Source organism: Merops nubicus, unplaced genomic scaffold (genome assembly GCF_000691845.1).
Source record: "Merops nubicus isolate BGI_N331 unplaced genomic scaffold, ASM69184v1 scaffold1617, whole genome shotgun sequence".
In the NCBI taxonomy this organism is placed as follows: Eukaryota; Metazoa; Chordata; class Aves; order Coraciiformes; family Meropidae; genus Merops; species Merops nubicus.
This window is the reverse complement of record NW_008622251.1, coordinates 116991-126923: the sequence shown is the minus strand read 5'-3', so window position 1 is coordinate 126923 and position 9933 is coordinate 116991. Positions and strand designations below refer to the sequence as shown.

At 40.8% G+C, this 9933-nt stretch overlaps 1 protein-coding gene across 2 annotated transcripts in view; it reads left to right on the top strand.

Annotated features, from left to right (window-relative positions):
• Window positions 1–9528, top strand: part of CLIC5 (chloride intracellular channel 5) — a 71896-nt gene extending 62368 nt beyond the window's left edge. For both annotated transcript variants that reach the window (XM_008944708.1, XM_008944709.1), the window contains exons 5-6: window positions 6356–6537; window positions 9361–9528. In XM_008944708.1, coding sequence (XP_008942956.1) covers window positions 6356–6537; window positions 9361–9528 — 350 coding nt within the window. The remainder of the gene's footprint in view (window positions 1–6355; window positions 6538–9360) is intronic.
• The last annotated feature ends 405 nt before the right edge of the window (window positions 9529–9933 follow it).

Here is a 9933-nt window from a genome sequence, read left to right as displayed (position 1 = left end):
CAGGAATCGTTGTTCATTTTTGTACATGGATCATTGTTTGTTGAGCTTGCCTGGGCTTGAGAATTAAGAAATTTGAAGTTCTGCCAAGGTCAGTCTCAGGTAGTTTCAGATGGTGGCTACAAAAGCCATTATGGTGCTGGGATTCAATGACTTTGAAGCCTTGTTGTCACTGTGCTTTCAGTGGTATTCACTTAGGAAGAGGGCCACATGTATTTTGCTTCAACTTGGAGAAAATATTTTGTGACAAAATGTTTATATGACAGAAAAATGCCATGGGTGGTGTGAGTAACCTGAATTATTGGCAAATGTGGGTTGAATTTGATGAGTAATGACTTGTTTTGAAGAGTAAAAGTATTTTCTCTAGAACTTTTTAAAACAACAGTTTATTCTCTTTTTAATTTGGAAATGACATGTTGATTTTGAAGATTATAAATATTTGAAAAGTGATGTAAAAATGAATGTCTAGGCGTGACTTAATGAACCATTCCAAAATATAGCTTTCTTTTTGTTTTCATGTTTGTTTGGAAATCTTGTATTATTTTGCTTTAAGTTTGTTTAAATGAGTTTTTCTCTCTTTTCACATAGATCAATCGATTTTTTTCCTGTTCAATTTGGCCAAAATAATTTGCTTTTATTGCTCTTATTGTGTCCTCTATGCTTTGCATATCTTCCCATCATAACTATCAAGTAAAATCCTCATCCTGCAACTGGTTCCACTCAGACACATAAAATGGCAGTTATCTCACCTAATTTTAGCTATTTTAAATTTAGGTAACCACTCTGCCTATGAGAGAGAGAGAAAGAGAAAGAGAGTAAGGCTCCTCTGGTGGTAATTCAGCTTTTCCTAGGCTACTATTTTAGGATGGAATGATTTGCCTTCCAGTGGCTCCTTCAGGCCACAGAGATTGACATTTATGTGCTTTGTCTGCTTTGCTATTTCTCTTCGTTCCAGCACTAAACAAGGAAGGAAATATTTGGAGTTCAAGGAAGGGGAAGAAGAGTCCCCATCTGACCCCTAGAAATGCTATGGGTGTGGGCAGCCTGAATCAGTTTTATTTTTTCCAAACCATTTTTCTTTTAATACTTTCTAGTTACTTTCCATTTGGCTTCAGCCTTATTTGACCCACAGAAAATAGAGATGGAGACGACCAATGACGCTGGAAGTTTTATGGCTAGTATTATTGAGGAGGTCAGATCAGTTGGTTGTTATAGTCTCTTAGCTTTAAAAGCTGCTGGAGAAATCCTAACCCCACTGAAGTCAACAGCAAAACTTCCATGGGCTTTGGTATGGCCAAAATCTCACCTTGAATACGCAGTAGTGAATCTTTGTGATCTGGCCCTTGTCTTGACCTGCAGGATTGCTCCATGCATTACATTTTCCAATGTTTTGTTCAGTTGTGGTATAAGTACTTCAAGACACAAGGATTTCTCTTTGTCCCCTGGAAATAGTTGCACAGGCTGATAGTTTAAGGAAGTTTTTGCTTGAACAGTCAAGTAACAGAGCCAAAGTCTGTTCTTGGTTGAACTGGAGTAAATATGGAATAGCTTGTTGACAATGCAGAGTTACTCCTTTTTTTATGCCAGAGTAACCGAGAGCAAAATTTTGCCAATTATTAACTTTTGTTACATTATTTGTATTTCTGTGCATGTCAGGATTTGTTAATCTCATTGTTCAACATCAAGTAACCTTTTGCTGAAAACAGAGCGTCATTGTGAATTAGGTATCATCAGCTAAATTGAACCTCACCCTGTGCATTTGACAGATGGTAATTCATTCATTAAGTGTTCTGTGGTTGCTTTGAGGTTGGAAAGTGCTATTTTTCTGGCTTCTAACTCAGGATTCTTAAGTAAAGTTGTATAAAAGCACGGTTTTGAAAAGCGAAAGAAAATCACAAAGAGCGTGTGAGGTTTCTGTACTAAATATTGTTGTTTACTATTGGTGGGATGACATGGCAGGACTGTGAATGCTGTAAGTTGTCTTTGGCTGCACAGGTAGCCCAGAACAGACTAGCCAAGGGTGTGAGAGATGGTTCTACCATGGATTTTGTATATACACACACACATAGAACTTCTTGGAATTTGAAGCTGTATTCAGTTCATCACTGTGCAAACAATATGATGCTGGTGACTTTGGGCTTGATGATTTCACTGTCAAGAAAGAAAGTTCTCAGGAGTTCAGGACTGCAGCTGTTGGATGGGTAACCAGGTGGCAGGGTTACTCTCACAGAACTGGTCGTGTTTGGGATCTCTTAAGTTCGTACTGAAATTCTGCAGGGTGGGGAAGCAATTGGAGGTAGAAATTTCAAAAGCAGCACAGGGCCACATTTTCAGGCATAATTCCACTTGATGTTGTAATACTGAATCCTCCACCCTGACATTACCAAGACAATGCAAGCCTGAGATTAAAAGTTCTCCACACAGCTCATTTAGGGGTTGCTTAAACCAAGTATAGAAGGGAAGACTCCAGTGACTACAGAGGAAGCTCAGAGTGTTTAATTCAAACCTACTAATTTTATTTACTCACTTCAGGGAAAATTAATCCCACCCATTGACTTGCAGTGGAGCCTCATCTGTTATCAGCAAACTTATTTAGTTATTTAATGATGTTTCCAAGAGGATGGATTGCCAAGGGAATTAGCTGCTTTGCCACTTCTGAAATTCATTGTGGGTAGTACATTCACAAATGGGGAATTAGTCACATCTTTCTAAACGTCTTAATTCAGTCTAGTGCTGTGACTTGTGAGTTCTGGTACTCACAAGACCCTTGCCCTGGTGAGTGATTGCTGTCCCCTATGTTCTCAGTGGAGATAAGGTACAGAGTCATCCAGATTTTCAAAAAATAGCCATAGTATGGGAGGTTTAGAATTAAATCTCTCTTCTACTGAGTTTTCTCAAGTAAGTCTCAAAACCTTCAGAGCTGTACAACATTCTGAGGAGATTATTTCTTGGTCTCTGTGTATGTTTTTTCACCTTTCACATAATGCTTAAACATCAACCAGATAAAAGGGAAAAATGAGAAAGTTAGTTTTATGACTTTTACTTGTGGTGCGAGACTTCAATTGTCATCCACTGACTGGAAAGTGAAACAGTTCGAGAGGAGGTCTGCACAGATTACTTGATACTCCACTGGTGGTGTCTCATCTGGCAGATCTGGGCTGAAAATGCATTTGAAACTCAGCCTTCCACTTTCCAGGAAAATGCTGTCCCTATACCGCTGGTAAAATCACAGCACTTCTCTCAACATTTTTGGTAAGAAATTACAAACTCACTTTGGATCTCTCTCTGTTCTGGGGGGTCACTGGAGAATGCAAATGTAAGGTGGGTTCTTCCATCCTTACCAGGATCAGACACTTGGCTCTTTCTGAGATGTGGCACTTGCTTCAATATTCTTGAGATTCTTCTGTGCATCCTCTTTGGGGATTTCCCTGAGCAACTGCTCAAGGAACATAAGACTTCACATCCTATAGAGAAACCTGAATGTGTCAGGGCACCTAGAAAGAAGGATTTTCAACATGGGTATTTGCAAACAGATTTCAAAAAATGCCTTGAAAACCATTGACAGGCTTTAAAAATCTGATCCTGTGCACCTAAACTCCACTTGAAATGGCAATTTTAGGATCTTAATTCTCTCAGCCTTTCAAAATTCTGTCACTGTTCAGTTGGAAGAAAGGCAGGTCTCCCAGGTTCACTACTCTTCTTCTTTCATGGCTGTTCTGAGAGATTTACTAGGAGGAGAAGAGTATTGATTAGTTAAATAGTGTCACAAGTATTTGTGACTATCAGGATATGAGATGGTCCTGACTGTGTAGTGATTTCAGTTTGAGATGTCAGGATCCTGTGGGTTCCTGCAGAGCCTGTGAAGTAGGTCACAGATGCATTGAACCCTGAACGTACTCTTGTTTCTGGCCTAAAGCTGTCGTATGCAAGCACCAAGTATGAATTCAGATTGATGTTTTTCCCACTGTCACAAATAGGCTTCACTCCAGGCATTGTTTTTGAGACAGCCATGACGCACTTTGATATATCACTAAGAGGAAAAAAAAAGAAACCAACCCTAATAAATTCCAGAAAAGTTACACAAACTCATCTCACCTGCTGCTCCTGCCTTCAGACACACACTGCACTGGCCCCATGGGCTAGCACAAAGCATCCAATGTAGCACTGGAAATACTGCACAGATGACTCAGAGAACCAACGATCCTGCTGGGTGAAGGGGATAGTGGAAAATGCTCAGCTCTCAAATCTAGATGGGCAAAATTGAATTAAATAACAGGAATTCGATTTTGTTGTCTCTAAATGAATTCATTGTAAGAGGACATAGTCTAAGACTGACCAAGAGAAAAACTATCTATTCAGCAGGTGCTATGGGTCAAACCAAATAGAGATTGCTAAATCTTTTAAGTGTTACCACATGGGGGAATATTGCATGCTATGAAGTTGTGACCTTCAGTAGAAGTTGCATGGTGGAGCTGCAGCTGCAGCCAATTAAAGACACCACTGCCAGCATCTGACAGCAGCATGTCAGTGTCAAAATTCAGTTTGAATTGATTAAATCAGGGATGGCAACACTTTTGTTTTATGGATGGCAGCGCTTCAGTCGCTTTAGATGCTCTGCTCTCAGAAATGAAATTCTTTCCCTCCCTGCTATGTTTGCTGGGGTGTTTTCAGTTGGATCGCAGTCATTTCTCCAGTCAATCAATTAAGCCAGGATTTGCCACTGTGTCTAAGAGTCAGCCACAAAAGAGCTGGTATGGTTTCCCTGGTGCCTGGCCAGGAGGCTTCACTGGGAGCAAGACATCAGGCAGCTTAATCTGCCTTCCACCACTGGCACAGGGTTTAATGGATGTTAGGGCAGCAGAGAAATCATGTTCTGTGGTGTTCAGCTCCTGCTCTTTCCATGGCCCCGTACACGCTGCCTTTCTCTCCGTGCCAAAAACACAGGGTCTGACAGCAGAGCTACCTGTGCCAGCAAGCTGCTCGGTGCAGGGGGATTGCTGCAGCCTTTTGAAGCTTGTGCTCTGCTCCATAAATATATTTATCTCCACAGGCCTTGTAGTGCTACACTGCCCGAGTAACTCGATGCACTGAGTATTCTCTCCTAAGTTAAATGGCAGTAAGTTACTCAGAGACATAAGATTTTACAGGATTATGCCTTAAATGCTGACTCCAGGCCAGATCTGCAGCAGGTATAAATCACTGCAGGTAATTTTCACCAGCTGAAATTCTGGCCCTAAGCCCATGAGTCATGTTGTTATTTTTTCACATTGTAAATTCTTGCTGTTTTCTATTTATATTGCTTTAGCACTTTGGGGCACTTGTCAGGGGCCAGGACCCCATCGTGCTTGTGGCCCTTCAAACAGAGATGCAAAAGACCATTTCTGCCCCAGAGTTTTTGCAGTTTAAGTAACATGCAAACCTGTGTACAGTCATTCACCTTTCTCTAAGGGCATTTTTGCCATCATGTTTTCTAATCATCCCACCAGTAGGACATAAGAACACAAATTCTGTGCCTGGGATGATATTTTTAAGTAAAAAAAATTGTGCTCTGCTGTATATTATGTCTAAGTGGCCTTTAAGGACTGGAATTTGTTGGGGCCAGCAGCAGTGTAGGTCATGGTCTTTAGTAATGGAAGTGAGAGGTCCAAATTTACCTCTGCATTGTGACACCCTGTTTGAGACATAACAAAAAGAGAATTTGCACCTAAGCTGAACCTGAAGTGAGGGGAATCTTAACAGTGGCTGAATATCTCTTTTGTGTAGTGTTGTATCTAATTATTATTGTATTACCTTCATTTCAGTTGCAGTCTGTCTTCCAGCTCCAAAGAGCTCTGGTTAACATCTTTGGAGTTATTGTTATTGCCTTTAATTACTCTGGAAGGGGTTTAAAAGTAGTAAAACTGCAACTTCTTAGAGGTGAAGTAATGCTAGAAATTTGTTTCATTACAGCCCTACCTGGCTCCTTAGAAAAATAAAGGAGCAGCATGTGGGGCTCCAGTTTACTGTGTGATGGCCTCCATAGACCAGAAGAACATTGTAAGGTGTATGTGTTTTATCGGTCTGTCACACTTACAAGCTTCTTTCCTTCCATGATTGCTTTCACTGGGTTTTTATTTTGTGCCATCAGGAGGAGATATGGAACAACAGTTTCCTGTGTGCCCATTTCCCACTGCAGGATGAGCTTTACACCTCAAGAAGACCTTGGGTTACTTTGTCATCAGATTGTGTAGGCATTGGAGCACAAATTAACAAATAGTTCTTGGCTTTTTTTCTAGCTGCTACCACAGCCATTGACAATGACTGCTTCTAAATAATGTTTACTCTGCCCTAATCACTTACTCATTGCTTTTTGGCAAAGCCCTTGAAAAAGGCTTGGTGAAGGCTCTGAAGAAGCTGGATGACTACCTGAGAACCCCTCTGCCAGAGGAGATTGATGCAGACAGCACCGAAGAGGAGAAAGTGTCTAAACGCAAGTTTCTGGATGGAGATGACCTGACTCTTGCTGACTGCAACCTTCTGCCCAAGCTTCACGTTGTCAAGGTACAATATGTCCTGTGATGATCAAAGAAGCCTGTCAAAGAGTACTGTGCTCTGACAGCTGTGAGCTGAAGCCAACATGTGTTTCAGCAGAGGCATCTTAAGTCCTGTAAGAGTGGAGCTGGAACACACTTTTGCTCCTCAGTGTTTCCTATAGGTTAACTTAATCAACTTTATATTTACTATCTGGGGAAATTGTCCCATCACTATTTAGTGGCAAAGACAATATTAAGATCTAGGTATCCCATCTCTTTAGTTTTACTCTGCTGCAAGTAACAGCATATTTCATATTAATTAGTTCCCATTATTCTTAAGAGAGATGTCAAAACTTTAGTCAGTTCCCACCCACTTGTAACTTAAGAGCAGCAGTCCATCTTTTGGGGGAATATTTGTTCCACCTAGTATTTCACACAGAGAAGTTAACAAATCAAAGTCACCACTGAGGTCCAGGATTTAAGATGTACAGTGGTCACTGGTATAGTGTAAATGCTGCACATCATCTTGACTTCTAAAAGTTGTGTTTATGTAATTGATCAGATTACATATTTCTTTAGAATAAAACAAGTACCTGGCAGACCTTGGCAAGCAAGGAAGTGAGGAATTCAACCCAAGTCACGCACCTACTTTGGCTCCATGAGCCAAAACATAAACTGGGCCTTGGAGCTGACTGTATATATTAAAAAAAATTAAAAAAATTAAAAAAAAAAAGGTGCAGAAGTTGCCAGCTAAGAAATAGATATGTGATAATATCCTCACAGATTTAGCTCTTTCTCTGGCTCCTCTTCATTGATGACGTTATGCAAAATGAGTGTGTGGCCTCTTACTGGTTCCTGTCTCCTCCTTGGGATGAAATGAAAGACGTCAAGAGAATTAAAATCTTTCTCAGACAAGCATAGCCATACAATATTGCCTGAAGAGCATTTTATAGGTTGGAGAAAAGGGTAAATTATTAAGACTTTTTCATTTGATGGAAGATGTGCACTGGAAATTGTGAAAACCCTTGACTGAAGTTGCCCAGCAGGTTTTGTGATCTCCATGTGTGTGTGAGGCGTCATTGAAGGCAAGAATGCTTAATTAAATGCAGTTTAGGACAGGACTTGGACTTGAAAATAACCAAGTGGATCCTGGTAATAAAAACAAATCACAGTCTTTTCTGAGAACATGACTGTCCTGAGAAATCTGAGATGGAAAACAGCTCTACCATGTGCTTTAAAAATAAAGGGGAACTCTGTGGCACATATGTATGTAATTTATGCCCAGGAACAATTTTATACTGTCAGAAAAATTAGAGATTGGAAGCATTCATTAAATCAGCTAATCCATCCCTTCCTATCAGCTAGTTCTTTCTGTCACCACAGGATTATTCTATATGGTATATTCTTACAGGAATACTAAAATACCCCAGTCCAGCAAGCTACTTAACCAACCAAATAGCTTTAAGCACACATTAGTCTCATTGACTTCAATGGGACTATGCAGGTGCTTAAAATTAAGTATGCACTTAACTATTTTCCTGAATAAGGGCCTAAGTGTTTTTAGAAAATGAAAGTTCCCCTTGATAGACAATTTCCTAGTCTAAAAAGTCTTGAAATAATAATTTTCTCCCCCAGTTTATCCTAACACTCTTGTTTCTAATGGTTGCTAAGTCATCTTGGTTTCTTAGTCATGGTACCCATACCACCCTGAATTTTTCCCTGTAGATGTAACTATCTACAGCCTTCCAACAGCTGTAGATGGTTACATCCTCTGACACCATTGGCCAGGCAAAATGTATTACATATATTAAAGATAGAAATACGGTACATAAAACATATAATATCATGTTAAATATAAATGTAATAGTTAATATGAAAATATGTTACATATAATTGTTACTCATGGCTTTCCCTTAAATCTGTCTTGCTTTTTATGATTCAGCTAATCAGCTCTTTCTTATGTGCTGTTTCAGCTTCAAGTGATGTACATAAGTCTCAGACAAAATACTAAAACCCAATATGGTAAAATTAATGAAATTCAGTTACCAAAAAAGTCATAATTAGAGAAGTGACTGTCCCCCTGTACTCAGCACTGGTGAAGCCACAGCTTGAGTACTGGCATCAGTTTTGGGCACCACGGGATAAGAAGGATGTTGAGGTGCTGAAGTGGGTCCAGAGAAGGGCAACAAAGCTGGTGAAGGGTCTGGGGAACATGACTTATGAGGAGCAGCTGAGTGACCTGGGATTGTTTAGTCTGGAAAAGAGGAGGCTGAGGGGAGACCGTATGGCACTTTACAACTCCTTGAAAGGAGGCTGTAGAGAGGCTGGTGTTGGTCTCTTCTCCCAGGTTACTAGCAATAGGACAAGAGGAAATGAGGTTAAGTTCCATCAGGGGAGTTTTGATTGGATATTAGGAAGAATTTCTTTAATGAAAGAGTAGTGAGGCACTGGAACAGGCTGCCCAGGGAGGTGTTGGAGTCACCATCCCTGGAGGGGTTCAAAAACCCATGTAGATGTGGCATCTGGGGACATGGTTTAATGGTCATGGTAGTGTTGCGTTGATGGTTGGACTTGATAGAGTCTTTTCCAACCTTAAGGATTCTGTGATCCTATAATCTGGTGACAATAGAACATTGATTTAGATTGTCTTTAGGCCAAGGATCACCCTTGCAAGATAGGGGACAACTAACAGTCACTTTTCAGGCTTTTCTTATAAGCCCCTGTGTCTCCAAGCATTTATCTCCTTTGCTATTAATGATCTGCCAAAGAAAGCGTAAGACGCTCCCTGAAAAGGAATATGGAGCTAGATCACCAGCAGGGTGCCTTCACCTTCTCTTTTGTTTTGGTTTAGATTGTTGCAAAGAAGTACCGCAGCTTTGAGTTCCCGGGGGAGATGACGGGGCTGTGGAGGTACCTGAAGAACGCCTACGCCAGGGACGAGTTCACCAACACCTGCGCCGCCGACAAGGAGATCGAGCAAGCCTACGCAGACGTGGCCAAGAGGCTCAGCAAGTCCTAACTGACCTCCCCAGCAGCTCAGTACCCCCTCCTACAGACTCTTCTCCTCGTTGCCTTAAGATGTACTTTATCATGATGCTGTCTGGTTGGCACCCCTATGACTTCTCCTGTTCAAGTGTATTGGTCAGGGACAAATCTGCTTCTCCCCGGAGAAAAGAAAAGGCAGCTCTAGTGTGGGGGGTGGAGACCTTTTGAAATCTGGACCTGAGATCGGGCTCAACTAGTATTATTCACAAGCAGTATTGGAAATGAGTCCACTTTACTAGTTTTTTGTTTGGAGTTTATCACCACCTCTATTCTTTTGAGTTTTAAAAATAGGAGATTAGCTGAAATTTGGAGTAAGAGGGTTTGGAACATGCAGAACTGTTTCTTCTCTAGGTTATTTCAAGAACACTTTTCCCCTCAG